Source organism: Chiloscyllium punctatum, chromosome 23 (assembly GCF_047496795.1).
Source record: "Chiloscyllium punctatum isolate Juve2018m chromosome 23, sChiPun1.3, whole genome shotgun sequence".
In the NCBI taxonomy this organism is placed as follows: Eukaryota; Metazoa; Chordata; class Chondrichthyes; order Orectolobiformes; family Hemiscylliidae; genus Chiloscyllium; species Chiloscyllium punctatum.
Window position 1 is genome coordinate 80,071,744 of NC_092761.1, and position 16,726 is coordinate 80,088,469.

A 16,726-nucleotide genomic window follows, 5' to 3' on the forward strand; every position below is an offset into this window, starting at 1 on the left:
AAACTTTTCTAACAGTTCTTTTATTTGACCTTTTGCCTGTTCCATTTTTCCTACAGTTTGCACGTTTCTTTGCATGCTATAGAAAGAGGGTCTCAACATATGCATTTGTTGTATATGTTTAAAATTCGTCTAGGATTTTCATAGCATTTGTTTTGCTTTGAACAAAAAGGAAGTTATGTGCGGGGTCAGGGTGTTCAATGACCTGCCCTCTACTGGTTGTTACCTTTACTGCATCTCTGTAGTTGACCCTGATCTATCTTGATAATCTATTGGATCCTGATTTATTTGGTTGGCTCGCATAATCTATTCAGTAATGAAGAAAGCAAATGAAGGGTTTGAAAAGTCTGCACCCTTCGACAGTTTTGATAGAATTACTTATTAATTTCCATTTTTTTTCAATTGAAAGCAGACAACTGAGGTGATTACTTTTGTATGGCATAATGGCTAGCAGACAAATAATTTCCCCAATATTGTATACTTTTTCAAATTCTGAAAACATCCTTCAAGTTAAAGCAATAGGGGTTTAATCAGCATTTTTTTTATGTCTTCAGCAATGTTTTGCTGGATGTGTACATTTGTGTCTGTATTGAAAACAAAGTAGTGTTGCAGCAACGAATATAACTGATAAACATTGTATCCTAACTGTCATGAGTGCATGCAGTAGCAATTCCACTAACAATCCTATACTAGCTTAATTCTTTGACTTCAGGCGGCATCTTGGGGCATCAGGGGTCGCAACAGGTGACCAGGCAACCCGTCTGTTGGGAGACCCACTCTGTCCCTTCATGGGGCAGCCAATCAAACTCCACACCGACCAGTCAGTGGTGAGGCCTCTGGCAGGTCTTTCTGTGGGAATCAAGATTCTGGGAGAGGAGATTCCTCCCTGCAGGAACTGCTGACCCAACAGAAGCTTTTGTGCTCAGCAGCGCCACAATGGAAACTGTGGCTGCTGCTGGTAGAGCAGTCCTGACCCCCTTAAGTCCCAGGACAATGGAGGACCCAGGACAAGGTGAGAGATATAGGGGTTTTGGAGAGGGATGGTGTTGGGTTCCTCAGTCTAGGGTTTTTGGGGAGAAGGAGGAAGCGGAGATCAAAGGCAGAGATGGGCTGTCAAGTCCAACTCGACACCCTCCTCCCCCTCAATTTTTGATTCGGTATTCATGGCTTAACCCCACCCTGACCAGCCCATGAAGAAGAGTCAAACTGTGCGCAGCATTGGAGCTATCGGGAATGCCACGCAACCACAAGCCCATCTGCTGCTAGTTAATCATAGAAAATAGCAGCAGGAATAGACTGTTTGGCCCTTCAAGCCTGTCCCACCATTCACCATGATCATGACTGATCATCCAACTCCGTCCCTTGTCCCTGCTTTCCTCCCACTGTTCTTTTGATCCCTTTAGCCCCAGCTGCTATATCCAACTCCTTCTTGAAATCATACAATGTTATGGCCTCAGCTGCTTTCTGTGGTGGTGAAATCCACAGCCTTGCCACTCTCTCCTCCTCAGACCTAAATGCTTCACTCCAATATCCTAGCACTCTGACCCATGGTTCTGGATTTTTTAGTCATTGGCAACATCCTTACCGTATCAGCCTGGTCTTGTCCTGTTAGATTTGAGTTTCTAGAAGTTTCCCCAACGCTTATTTTTCTGAAGGCCAGGAAATATAATCCTAATTGATGTAACCTTTTCTCATGTGCTACCCCAGAAATCAGACACAGTGGGTGAGGGGCTGCACTGACGGTGCAGGAAACTGCATCTCTTTCCTGCTTGATCCCAAGCTTCCCCCATATGAATGCAGAAGACTCCCCTCCCCGCCTCACCCAGTCCCCACCCCCCAACTTGGCTTTCCACAATCGTGGCGACATTTTGAGAGTTATCTGGAATAATCTCATACAAGCTGAATTTTTTTTTAATGGATGTAACAGTTGAAGCTCAGCGTGGAGTGTTTATTCACAGATATAAATATTCCTGACATAGGGAAACCCGTTCGTTCCTTTCAGTTCAGGGAGGCGATGGTCTGGTGGCATTATCGCTAGATTGTTAATCCAGAGACCAAGGTCGTGTTCTGAGGACCCGGGTTCGAATCCCATCACAGCAGACTAATTCAATAAAAATCTGGAATTAAAAGTCTAATGACCATGAATCAATTGTTAGGGGAGGGCAGGGGAGAAATCTGGTTCATTAATGTCCTTTAGGAAAGGCAGGTGCCATTCTTACTTGGTCTGGACAACATCTGATTAACTAGTTAACTCTTAACTGCCCTCAGGATGGGCAATAATTTCTGGCCCTCGCTAGTGACACCCTCATCCCATGAATTAATAAAAAAAATTAAAATTGGAGTCCCCATTCCCAGTGAGCCAGGTTGACTGGTGTTTGTGTCATGAGTTTGCATTGGTATATTCTGTGTATAGCACGAATGCTTGGGTGACACTTGCTTTCGTTAAATTGCTGAGAAGCAGTTCCCATTGCAATGAGTCTGATTCACAATTCATTCAGCCTCACTGTTTGGCATCTCTTCAATTCCACAAAGTTTCTCAAGCCTCAATCTTAATGGAAATGTAATTAATGAAGAATATGAATTGCCTCTTTTACCAGCTAGACTGAAGGGAATGAGCCTTGAACATAATGATTGCAATACAGATTTATTAGATAGCTCAACAGATATAGTGAGGCCATCTCTCAGTGTCGTCTCTTGTTAAAATGCCTGTCAGGAGACTCCCAGACAGTGTGTCATTCTAAATATTTGCTGAGAGTTCTCTGGACTTTAAACAGATGACTCACAATCAGTCTGTGCAGTACCAACTGGTATTGAACCTGAGCTATGGGTGATCACAATCACAATCCTGAACTGATAACCAAACTATTAAAGATTTCAGAATTTAAAAAAAAGTATCCATGCTTAGAATTGGAATTGTCACAAATCTTACTCAGAAATGACTAACTTTACTGACTGTCAGTACAATGAAACTTTGCTAAATTGTGACTGCAAATTCTGCCAATGGCAAGTAATGTCAGAGTTTAGCCTCAAACTGGCATTAGAGTTGGCCACATCCAGATTATTTCACATACTTGCTTGACCAGTATCCAAGCTGATAGTCAAGTTGGACACTATCATGTGTCCTAACAATGAATTGTTCCTGGGTCCAAATGTAATTATTCTTAAGTGGTTACATAATATTGGCCTCGTGGTATTGTCGTTGGACTGTTGGTTGACCCAGAGACCAGGAGAAAGTAAGGACAGCAGAGGCTGGAATTAACACAGACCCAGGTAATGTTCTATAGACCTGGGTTCAAATCCTGCTATGGCAAGCGGTGGAATTTGAATTCAATAAAAATCCAGAATTAGAGTCTGATGGATCAATTGTCAGAAAAAACATCTGGTTCACTAATCCCCTTTAGGGAAGGAAACAGTCATCCTTATCTCTTATGGCCTACATGTGACTGCAGCCTCACAGCAATATGATTCTTAACTACTCTAGGCAATTAGGGATGGGCACTGTCTAGTCAGTGATGTCTTCATGCTGTGAATGAATAAGAGGAAGCAGAGTATCCCAACTTTCAATGTGTCCCTGATTCCAGGAGCGAGAAAATGAATGCTAGGCTTTGTGGTACTTTGCTCCACAGACATTAGAATGACATTTGTATTCTTGAAGCTTTCAGCTCCTCAGAAATGAAAGATAAAGTTGAACTAAGCTGTTTTATACTGTGACACTGAGAACTGTTGAAGATAATGATCTCACCCAAATAAAATGATTGTAATCTATGTGGAGTTTGAGGTTCCCGGCAGATAATATATTTAATATCCGAATGTGTTGATTTGCTTTGGAGGGACTTCCTCTCCTTTGGACCTTTGGACTTTTGGACCTCCTAGCTGCAGAGTCCTTGTGTATATTTAAGGCGGAGATCCATAGATTATTGATCAGTCTGGGAATTGAGGATTATGGGAAACATGCAGGGAGATGGATATGAGGAATGTCAGATCAGCAATGACCCTATTGAATGGCTGTGTAGGTTCAAGCTGCCAAGTGACCGCCTCCTTATTTCTTATAGGCTTGGTCCAAAAATAACCATAGCATGAGCTACACTGGGTTTCAGAACTCCTTGGCTAAGTAGAGGCAAAAATCACGCCAAAATCCAAAATGCCTGGAGCTTAATTCATAATTTAGATAGGTGATGGATCAACTTCTGCTAGCTAAGACATGAATAGAGCGAAGACCGATCCTTGGGGCCTAGGATGAAGATCCACCACATTCTCACTCTAGATTTGTAAAATCTAGATGGTTTCCCTTGGCCCTATGTCCTTGAGTGAAGGAATGTGTGAGAGAACATCAAACTGGGATAATGTCATCTCCAGCTGTGATTCATTATTGGTTCCATGTATTGCCCTAGGTCTTCAGAAGAGGATGGGGAAAAGAAAGATGGCAAACCACTTGGCTTCCTGTACCCTCCATAAATACTTATCCGTTTAAATCAGTCACAACTCTCTCTAAAAGGGATTTCAGAAACATGTTGCCATCTGCTAATGTTGAATTGCCAACTTCTGAGTGAAGAACTTGAAGAAACCTGGCCATTGATGAATTGTGAATTTTAATCTGCAAAGCCTTGTCAGTTGTACATTTGAAAGCTGGTGTTCACGTTACAATGGAGTTGAGGGAATTGGGGTGTAGAAGGGAGGCAATACAGTAGGATCTAAAGCCTTTATATTCCTGATGAGCAGTATAATAGTGCAATCCAACAGAAATAACACAGCAGGTACCCAACACAGCAGTAAAATCCAGCCCAATAAATGTATTTTGCTGTCTGTAAAATAATGTTTAAACAACCACTCCACTCCTGTCAGGTTGAATCTATTATAAATGTATTTTTGGAGTGTATTAACGCAAAGTGCCTCACATGTGCCATATTAGTGCTGGCACAGTGAAATTTAGACCAGGCATCACAGGATCAGTCCATCACCCTGATAATTCAATTTTAAAAACTCCCACACTGAATAAATTATATTCTGTGGTACTCTTAATATACAAGTGACCACTGTAGTCAGTTTGTGGACTGAGAGGACCCACAAACAGCAACAACTTCACTTTTTTTTTTGTAATGCTGTTCTGCAGAAGTGGTGTGGAATTTAGTTCCCCAGGAACAAAATTACAGGATTATTAACATCCACCTGAATCAGTGGACTAGAGATTCTACCTTAGCTCAGCACCTCAGGTAAAATGTAGTATCCTTACTCAAGGACATTTGAACCTCCCAATTTGAACAGATAGTCAGCAGGTATGAAGTATTCGCTAACTATGTGCATCTGTGTTTGTTAACTTTCACCTCGAAGTTTATGTTACAAAATTCTGTGAAATGTAAATAACTTCTGGTGTCGAGTGTTTACTGTGATTCTGCTCCACTGAGTTTCCAGAAACCTTGATTCTCTTACAATGATTGTGACTTACTAGTTCTTGTAATTGGCAATCAATAGAAATGACATTCATTCTATTCCTCTAAGATGGAACTTTCTGTACAGTTAATTTAATTTGTGATAGCATTAGGTCATAGACAACGGAGGTAATAGGACTCTGATAAATTAGTCACTTCCTATACCCAACGCTTCAGATTATTTGTAGTCACCCATTTCTCCACATTTAGAACCGTGTCCAATTCCACCTGGCTGAGTGTGCTGTGCAAAGGAAATGAGTATTGCATGACTGAAAGGTGATTCATTCCAAGTGTTTGCCAGTAACTGACACTTTGACATACCAAAGTGCCCAAAGCAGATTGCAAAAGCAGAGAAGGGAGCCTTGACTTGGTGTAGATTTTAGAAATATTTTGGAAATGTAGTATGCTTGGAACAGGCTTTTGAAAGTGTGTGTTTGAATGGTTTCTGCACACAGTGCCTGAAGGATGTGGAGAAAGGTGGAAGAGGTTTCGCAGCTTACACTGGAGGAGTTCATGGAAATACCCAGCATGCTTTGTAGTTAATTCTTCTCTTGGATGCTGAAATTGAGCTCTGAGGCCACAAGATGGCCGATACCTGAAACTGCAACCTTGCTCTGTCTGCTTTTTAATGTAATGCTTGAAGCTGGCTGAGAGGTAGAGATGAAGGAAACTTGAATCTATTTTTCTATTCTAAATCTTACCTGAAAGATCTAAAAGGTTTTGATACACTGAGCATCAGAATTAGAAAATTGATTGTAGTCCAACATGCCAAACTGAAAATTAGCGTTTGAAAATGGCATCAGAAGTGGCATGTTTGAAGAAAACTACTGTAGTATTATGCTACAGTGGTGGGTATCTACCTCTAAACAAACAGTGTTAAATCACATGTGTTTGGAGGGTATAATGTGGTAATGTGATTGAACTGACAAGCAAGAACCCATAGGATTTTTTTTCTCTTCCTAAAAATGAATGTTTTACTGCCATTAAGAATTACTGCCTTGAGCAAACAGCATTGCTTCTTCCAGGCATTGAGTCAGATGTGAACCAAACTGCAAGGCCCCGACTCACCAACTAACTCTGATTTAAAGTAGAAATTTGGAAATTTTTACCTGACTCTGAGATATAGTGTGAGCCCTTGTATCAGAGCTGAAATTTTCTAGGTGGATTTTTTTTTCTCTAATTAACCTGTCCAGTGTGACGCATTCCTCTGGAGCAGGTAGGGCTTAAACTCATCCTCCTGATCCAGAGGTAGGGACATTACAACGTACCACAGGAGCTGTTGTTTTCTGAATGTAGATGTTTTCTCAGCAAGCTTAGAGATGTTATTACGTACCAATGGAGCAGATGGGACTTCAACCTGAACAGCTTACGGTGGAAATGTTGACTCTCCTGCACCTCAGATGCTGCCTGACAGGCTGTGCTTTTCCAGCACCGCACTTTCTGACTTCAATCTGGGCCTATTGATCCAGACGTAGGGATGTTACCACAAGGGCAACTCAACATGTCTGAGTGGAATAAATGCCCCTGAATTCATGCAGGTGAATGAAAGCTTTAAAAAAAAAAACTAGATATGGTCTTCCAAGCCTGGAAGGGCCTGCCTTGCATCCCCAGGACCTTTTTTGAGAATCTGTTTCTGCCCCTACTTGGTTTGTCGCACAGATACCGGGGAAGACCATTGTTTCACTTCATTGCATTTCTAACGGTTGCTTTTAATTTGTGAAGCTGATACACAGAATCTGGTGACAGACAATGTGGTGGTGGTGGAGGGTGAGGTGGCAACCATCAGCTGTCGAGTGAAGAACAATGACGATTCCGTGATCCAGCTGTTGAATCCGAGTCGGCAAACTATTTACTTCCGGGAAGTTCGACGTAAGTTTCCAAATCACCTGCAATAATTATTTGATGTTTGTCTTTTCATTACTTCAGCCATCAAGAATCCTAAGTTGTGGTTTGCATTTTTAAGATCTATACTGGTTGTACATTTATGTATGTGTATGTTCCCTCTTTTCCTGAAGAAGTTGATCCTTTCGGGATGATGAATCTCATTGTGGCAGGAATGTTCTGGTCCATCTAAGAGCTGATAAGGCTTCAGGTCATTTTCACTAGAGAACATTACGCTGAGGGGCGATTAGATAGAGGCCTTTAAGATTATGAGAAGATTTGTTGGCATCGACGTAGAGTATATGAGGTTAAGGGGTAACCTTCTAGAGGCTTATAAAATCATGAGGGATATAAATAAAGTGAATGGCAGGTGTTTTTTTCCCCCTAGGGTGGGGGTTTTCAAGAAAGAATGGGGCATATTTTTGAGGTAAAGTTATAAAAATGAGTTGAGGGCAACATAGTTTGTGTGTGGAATGAACTTGTAGAGGTAGTGGTGGAGGCAGGTACAATTAACAATTACAATGTTTAAAAGATGTTTGGCCACATCCATAAATGTTTGGAGATATATGGGCCAAGCGCAGATATGTGGGACTCATTCAGTCTGGGAACATGGTCAGTATGAACTGGTTGAACCAGTCTGTATGACTGTTTCCAATTGCAAGCGAGATTAAAACCATGTAATGAAAATTTAAGGACGCTATAATAAATCGAGGTAGGGAGTGCAGAAGAATGAAGAATAGAAGGCTACATTGAGGGGATTGGATGTAGTAGAGAAAGTGCCGGTTTCTGTGTAGACTTTAATGGCCTTGTTGGGTGAAATGCTCTGTGTTGTTATTCCAACATGGACAGTATTGACTATTTCTGCAATTTGGAAGGCAAGGATTTGACTGAAAATTGAGATTGCTATCGTGTCCTGGGAGAGACAGAAGTCTTTGGTTACGTGCACGTACAGTATGTCCCCAGAAAGTTTTATGTTGTTTGGTTGTTTTGACTGACTTAAGTCTGCCACAGAAATGTTATCCTGTTTTCCTTCACATCAGACCCGAAATTTTAACTCTGTTTCTCTCTGCCAGATGCTGCCTGACCTGCTGAGTTTTTTTCTACCACTTTGTGCTAGAATTTCTGATTTTCAGCATCTGTTGTGTTTTTGTGAAATGGATTGAATAGGTTAAAGACCAGTAGCTAGGGTGCTGGAGATTTGAGGAGTTAGATTTTTCAATCAACTGGATTAAGTATGACTACAAGAGAGTGTAGTAGGAAATGAATCATTTAGCACTAGCATCTTGTCTGTTCAGTACAGGTATTTAGTTTGATTACTGTTTGCTGTACAATTTTACTCCGTGCAATTTAATATTTAAAGAATGTGTGATATGTCTGGTGAGCATTTTTTTTCCCATTCTATGAGCTGGGCACTGGATATCTACGAGAAGATTAAACCCGGCCAAATGCATCACAACTATTGTCTATAAAAATGTTCAAATGAATAACAGGCAGTGAGAAATGCACGAGAGTACATTTCAAACCTCCTGCATGGTTCTTACCAGTTATCCCCAGTGCTTTGTCTAACTCCTGTTTATGCTTGCGTGGAAATGATCTCAGCAACAGCATTTTTTTTAAAGGTTGGATTCTTCAGCATTTCAGATATCCTTATGCATTCTGAAATAATTCTGTGTCCACAGCATTCTCTCAATGCTAATTTAAATCATTCATGTAGAACTAGGTAAATTGTTGCTTAAAGGAGACATAAAGTCAAAGATTTTAGTTTTGCAATCATCAGGACCAGGGTGCAAGAAACCCAAAATTTGAAAACAAATATTAATTTACATAGCCTGGAAGGTCAGTGCTGATTGGTGTGACCATTGTTAGCATAAAAATGCAGCAGAAGTTGTGAACTGTCATTTTTTTTTTGCTGATTATAATCAAACCAGACCATTAGAGTCTAGTCAGGGTGGTGTCATGAGGAATGCAAAAGAAATGGCTGCCTCCTTAACCTTCTCCTCCATGAAAAGGTGGCATGCATGAACATAGTATTTTTGCCCAAAAGGAACAGGATTTCATTTGAGAACTGCACAATGGCTCACTGGTTAGTATTGCTGTCTCACAGTGCCAGGGACCGGGGTACAATTCCAGCCTTGGACGACTATGTGGATTTGCATGTTCTCCCTATGTCTGTGTGGGTTTCCTCGGGGTGATCCTCCCATAGTCCAAAGACTTGCAGGTCAGGTGAATTGGCCATGGGAAATTGTCCATAGTGTTAAGTGCATTAGTCACCTGATGAAGGAGCAGCACTCCAAAAGCTAGTGCTTCCAAAAAACCGGTTGGACTATAACCTGGTGTTGTGTGATTTTTAACTTTGTATACCCCAGTGCTCAGGCCCTATTCACAACGTTAGCAGTACGGTTGGTTTTGAGGAACTGTAGGAAACCCAATCTGTATACTGACTGGTGAATGTTCGCATGTGGTAGATGGAGTCAGAGAGCCTATTGGTAGCTTTCTCTTGAGCAAAGGGAGCGCATTTGATTACTCCATTTCAATGATACTGATAAAAATCACGCAATATCAGATTATAGTACTTCCAAATGAACCGGTTGGACTATAACCTGGTATCGTGTGGTTTTTAACTTTGTCCACGTCAATCCAACACCGACGTCTCCACATCAGTGATAAAGATGACTGCAGAGCAAGGTTTATGGAGGTGTATTGCCAAGCAATAATTAATTACCATTAATTAATATTAATTACCATTTTCTTCAGATTTTTTAACTTGCTAAGTTTCTGCATTTGACAAGATTCCTTGAAGCGATTGATATGTTTCATTTAAAATAATGATTTACTCCCAAACAATCTTTGGAGCCATGTAGTGCATTCGGACCCTTTTCTGAGCCACCAGCATTTCATTACCAGCTGATTATCCTCCAGTTTCGGGGAGGGGATAGATTATAACCCTGTCTGAGAGGCTTGGCTGAGGTCATAGTTGCTGATGGCATACTGAAGGGTCGAAGAGAATGATTTCTGCTGTGACCTGAAGGGCGAGGTCTGGCTAGGCTATTGACAGGATTTGTGTAACACACTTGCGATGCACTCGGGTAATCCCATCACCAATCCTGGCTCCACAAGCTCACCAAAAACAAGACTGCTGTTAACCAAGATTAACTGCAAGGTTTCCTGTTCTCACAGTAGCACGTGGGACATGCAAGTTTCAACATAGGCAGAACATGATGTCAAAACAATCCCAGGCAGCAATGGAAGGAACCTGTACTATGGGTACAGCACTTGGGTGGTGATGATGACCAATAGAATTGAGGTGGTAATGAAAGGTACAGTTACAACATTTAAAAGATGTTTGGATAAGTGCACAAATAGGAAAGGTTTGGAGGGAGATGTGCCAAACGCAGGCAAGTGAGACTAGTTTGGTTTGGGAACATGGTCAGTATGGACTAGTTGGATCAAACGGTCTGCTTCCATGCTGCATGACCCATCTTACGTCATGGAGAACCCCCCGCCCCGGACCAATTTAAACCTACAAATGATTTAACCCCTGCTGTAATCTGTTAAATATAGAGAGGCAAAGAACTACCCCAAAAGCCACTATTTAAAGCAAAAATGAGCAACTTTAATTTTTTAAAGCCTAACAGATTAATCAATTAACACATATTTATAACTCATTTATCTAAACCTATCTTTTACCTTCTCCTCTACAATACCTGTCTGATAAAACCCCCAATTCAGCTTTACAGAAAAATTCAAATTTCAAAACCAGCCAGCTGTCGAATCTTTGCTTGGTATCTTCCTCTGTAGATTTGCTCTCTAGGTCGGTCTTGATCTTTTTCCTGTGTGAACTCCTTCTCCAGACAGGTACCTCTGAGAGTTCTTACCAGCCGCCTACATCTGTTGGTCTTTTGGCAGTTTCTCCTCGAGCTGTTCAATTCTTTTTCAGCTTTATACCCCAAAGCATCGGATCATTTAATAAGTGTTGATATTGTCAAAATTCAAACTCCAATTCAAACTTGATTGGAGTTTGGTATTTTGGGGCATAATTTAAACTAATCGGCCGAATTTGAACTTTTGTTCTGTTTCCAGGCAACCCAGCCAATCTAGCTGTTCAACTAAATGTTTCATTGTTACCTTGTTCAAAACACCTTGGTGCTGTGTCATCTTACACCTCTATGAAGAGAAGTAACCACCCTGTGGCATGTGGGGGCAGAAGTCTACATGTCTTTAGCAGCTTGAACAGTGCAAACAAAATGGAACCAGGGCAGTGGTCACTTAATGACAAAAATTAAAGAAGTCATATCAAGCCTCTAGGCCTGCTGGACAAGTTGTGTAGTGCCCTTCTTCCAAACTGATGTTTCTTGAAGTTTTATGTTTTTTAAATTCCATTTTGTTTATTCCTTTGTTTATAATTCTGTTCCTTAGCCTTTGAAATGCTTCTCCCTCATTTGGTCACTGAAATTTTGTTTCATGATTAAATCTATTCAAAATTTAATTATCCTTCACGGACTTGCATTTTAATGTGTAAAATTTTGTTGTTTTCCATCTTGCAGCTTTGAAAGACAACAGATTTCAGTTGGTGAATTTTTCGAGCAGCGAGTTAAGAGTCTCGTTGTCAAATGTCTCTTTAGTAGATGAAGGGAAATATGTCTGCCAGCTTTACACAGATCCTCCCCAGGAAGCCTTTGCTACAATTACAGTTCTTGGTGAGTAACAACACTAACTCAGAGAAATGGAACAGTACAATATTTCAAGCCTTATCCAAGATATCTGTACAACTCAGTGTTTTATATTGATCCCCAATCTTGCCTTTTTTTTTGCAGTGGGATCAGCAGGAGGACATGTCCCATTGCCTTATAAATCTATATGATTCTGTATATATCAGTGAACAGATACAAACCTGGAAACATAAGGTGTCAGTTGCAGTTAGAGACATTTTAACTAGTGTCTGGGATTAAGTTTAAAATCTTTTGAATGTATAATTTTGTGTTAAGGAAAGGTTCCAGCAATATTGCAAATTCTGCATTTTTGCATAAAGTTTTTTTTGTAACTGTACAACGTCCAACATTTCAAACATTAAACATTCTTGAAACGAAGTCCTTGATTAGATTTTACTACAATGTAATAATTTCCAAGAATCTGTTAGTTGTTCAACTTGTTCTAAAGTCTTTGTAAATGCAGCACGATTTTATCAACACAGTTGTACGTTGATTGATTGTGCTGTCAATCTGTTGTGAGCTACAGTGTTATGCTCTGAACAATAATATATTTATCAGTTATAGCATATTGGTATGTCAGTGTGAAAGAGTTATGCGATGCATCAACATACCTAACTCACCCCCACCGTCCCCCGTTTCCCCCCCGCATCTGCAGTTGTTTACACAGCTCTAGATGGCAGTGGGGAAGATGGCACAATCTTGCAAGGGGAGAATTCTGTTATTGGGCTGGTGTTAAGTAGCGAGGGCCTGTATCATGTAGTTTACTTATGCATATGACTACATATATACTTTATCATGACTTTACTTCATGTTCAGGTAGTCTTCCTTACATGTTAATACTTCATGATGGTGGATGGTCTAAATGAAAGTATGTTGCATTTTCCACATTATGTTCTCACGATCATCAAAATTTTCCAAAAATTAAAGGCCTTCACTTACCTGAGCTTTTAATAAGAGCAAAGTGGTGTTTTAGTCATGCTTGCCATTTGGTTTCCTATAGGTCATAGGACCCGACAACTAGTTCATCTGCCATGCACTTTGAGATTGACCCCCAGAAATGCCTGTGCAAGCCTTTAGCACACGATAGTACTGTATCTGGAGACAAATGATGCTTCATTCCTTCTGTGTTACCTTAGCCAGGATTCGTGTTAGTAAAATGAACACAATTACAGTAGAAACCGGGGAACACTCCCCTCAGGAATTCCTGTAATTCTGCATGATGGTAATGATAGCGATGTTGGTTATGTTAAAAGATTTTTCTACAGTGACTTAATTTTGAAAGTTGTCATGACCCTGTGGTGAGTAATCTGTGTAGGAGCACGCACTTGATAAACACTGCCCATTTTCCCCATGACCCTTGATTTTCCCCATCTGATCAAGAATATATCAATCTCAGCCTTCACTATACACAAGGACTCTACCCCCACAGCTCTCTGAGTTCCAAAGGCACTCAGTCTCCTGAGAGAAGTCTTTCTCATCTCAGTCTTAAATTGCCATGCCTTTATTCTGAGACTCTGCCCTTTAGTCCTAGATTTTCCCATGAGGAGTAACATGCTCTCAACATGAACCCCTTTGAGCCCCTTCAGACTCTTATATGTTTCAGTAAGATCACCTCTCATTCTTTAAGACTCCAGTGAGTAGAGTCCAACCTGTTTAGTCTCTGATCAGAAGACAAAAGTAGAGTATCCCACAAATTGTACAGTACACTAGAGAGTTGCGAAAGCACATACATTAAATAGAACTTTGTTAAGCACTTGTATTCTTAATTCATTGAAAGGTTTGCAAGAACATGGATTGGAAGGAATTTGCTTTCCCTGTAGGCCTAAGTTATGTGACATCGAGAATGGATTTTCACACCACCTCCTTTAATGCACTAAACCAATCTGCAGTAGTAATTTTCTGTCAAGTATATTTGCTTTTCTTGTCAGTACTGTTGAGCCATTAATCTACCTGATCAGAAAGCTGCATCATGCACGAGAGAGAAGTGTCAGTCGATAAACAAATATGGTTTTCAGTACATGGGCCCTGCTGGCAAGACCAGCACTTACTATTCGTTTGTAGAGACCCTCAGGAAGATAGCGATGCACTGCTTCCTTGAACCATTCTATCACAGGTATCCCCACAGAGCTGCTGGGTAGGGAATTCTAGGATTTTGACCCACACCTTTGAAGGAATAACTACATAACCCCTCAGATGTATAACTGAGGGGGACATGAGATTACTAGTGCTCCTAGGAGCTGACTGCCTTTGTCCTTCTGAATGGTGAATTTGGGAGGCACCAAAAGAAGTATAATGTAGCTCAATGTTTGAGATAACCAGCATTGAAACTGCTGAACGAACCACTCAGTCGGCAGTTGATGTTTTCCACACCGCACAACTGATATTTAATTGTAGAACTCTCATGAACTGTGCGTGTGTAGGAAACAATTAAGTTGTGCATGTTTTAATTTTCTTTTTGAAAAAGTATCTGGCTGTACCTAGAGCCTGCGACAAAGCAATTGAATTGATTTCCAGAGCTTCATGGCAAATCATCGCCAGGTACTAACATGCTACACAGCCACGGGTTGTAAATTATTACGAGTCTATCATCTATCTGTCTATACATAGAATGAGAGTCTTCAATCTAGTGCATCCATCACTGTTCAGTGTCATATTTGAAAATGTCAGGCATACAAAGTATAGGGTACAGTTGCTACTGGGATATTGCTTTCTACCTGGAACAGTGCTTTGAGGCTATTGTTTTTCCACAGTGTCGTATGAGTAGAACTGTGCACCTGGGAGACTGAAGATGCAGTACTTGCTATGGGGTTCCTGAATTTGGTGCCAGAAGAACAGCATGCTTATAAACGTGTGGAAATGTTGTTGCGTAGTTACTGACTCTTGATGTGAAGAGACAGTTGCGTTAAAAAGAATCTGAGCTGGGTTTATTTATGATTTTGCTTTTAAATTAAAATGTACAGCACCAGTTACAATGCCTGAGTGCTTGCTTGAATGTGGTTGAATCTGATCGCCAGTCTGATTCCCAGACAATCCGACCTCTTCGATGTCTGAGCTTTGCATTCATGACAATGAGATTCTTAATGCTAAACTGTAAATTAACAAAATGTTGAACTTTATCTTCCCCTCTGCCAACCACCAAAGGCAAAATATGCAAGGCTGTCCAGATGTGCCAGTGAGCTGTCTGCTTTGTGCATGGTCTGAAGTATCTTTTCAATATTAGTTCCACCAGAAACTCCGATCATAGACGCAAACAAGGACATCCTGAGAGAAGGGGAGGAGGTCGAATTCACGTGCAGTACCGCAGGTAGCAAGCCAGCTGCTGAGATCAAGTGGCTGAAAGGCGATGAAGAGATACAAGGTTTGGACATTTTCTGTATTGCCAATAGTCATTAGTTCTGGTCAATGTAAACATATTGCATATGTTCTAACTCAAAATACAAACTAGCAGTTGTAGCATTTAGCTAATTATCCTCAACACTTAAGTTTTATATTTTTAACACATTCCAATGTCTTCACCCCTTTCTGTGCTAATTCTTGTTGCTGACTCCTCAGGACATCTTTATAGGTAGAAGGCAGGAGATCAGGCCCTGACCCAATCCTCTCGTTGGCTACTTAAAGTTGTTTGAAGGTCCTATTTCTCTCCTCCTGATGGTGGTCCTTCCATTCCATTTTTGTACTTTAAACGGTGAGAGGCTAGGAAAAGAGAAACTTCGAAGGTACTTGTATGCCCCGATCATATCTCATTGAAAATAAACATGCAGGTACAGCAAGCAAATTAAGAAGGCAAATGATCAATGTATCTAATTACAAGACAATATAGGCATTGGCATAACTATACCTTACTGAAAGGGCCTTGGTGAAACTGCGCCAGTTGAGTTGTCTTGGGTTTTGTTCTTCTGACCAATGAAAGGATATACTTGCCATAGTGGGAATGTGCCAAAATTCAACCAAACTAATTCCTGCAATGCAAGGTTTGACTTGTGAGGAAAGATTAAACATACTGGGCCTTTGTTCCCTAGAGTTTAGAAGAATGAGAGGAATCTTATCCTTGGCTGTTGTCTTGAATCAGGGCACAGTCTCTGATTAAGGTACAAGTCAATTAGGACTGAGTTCAGGAAGAATTTCTTCATTCAGTGCGTTGTGAATCTTTGGAATTCTCCACCATGTGTCCATGGAGGCTCAGTCGTTGAGTATGCTGAAGGCCAAGATCGATAGATGTCTACATATTTAGAATAACATGGGATGCAGGAACTGGTGTCAGAAGTGCAAGATTAGCCAGAGTGGATTGGATGTGCCAGGGACCTGGGTTTGATTTCACCCTCTAGTGTCTGTCTGTGTGAAGTTTACATTTTCTCCCCGTGTCTGTGCATTTTCCTCCCACAGTTCCAGTTTCCTTCCACAGTCCTAAGATATGCAGGTTAGGTGAATTAGCTATGCTAAATTGTCCATAGTGTCCGGGGTGTACAGATTAGCCATGAGAAATGCAGGGGGTTGCATCTGGGTGGGATGCTCTTCGGAGGCTCAGTGTGGAATTGATGGGCCGAATGGCCTGTTTGATTCTGATATTGATGTCTTTTGAAGAAAATATTTTGTATTAAAAACTGGCTAAGTTAATAGTGGAATTCTGCAGCTATGTCAGAAGATGGTGGATTTAAGCCCCACTTCAGTAATTTAACACATCATCTAGATTGACACTTGCTAGCAAAGATCCTA

General features: G+C 40.8%; 1 protein-coding gene across 5 annotated transcripts in view; it reads left to right on the plus strand.

Annotated features, from left to right (window-relative positions):
- LOC140494157 (cell adhesion molecule 1-like) overlaps nt 1–16,726 on the plus strand; it is a 392,277-nt gene that overhangs the window by 296,395 nt on the left and 79,156 nt on the right. For all 5 annotated transcript variants that reach the window (XM_072593228.1, XM_072593230.1, XM_072593231.1 and 2 more), the window contains 3 exons: nt 7,146–7,292; nt 11,849–12,001; nt 15,234–15,371. In XM_072593228.1, coding sequence (XP_072449329.1) covers nt 7,146–7,292; nt 11,849–12,001; nt 15,234–15,371 — 438 coding nt within the window. The remainder of the gene's footprint in view (nt 1–7,145; nt 7,293–11,848; nt 12,002–15,233; nt 15,372–16,726) is intronic.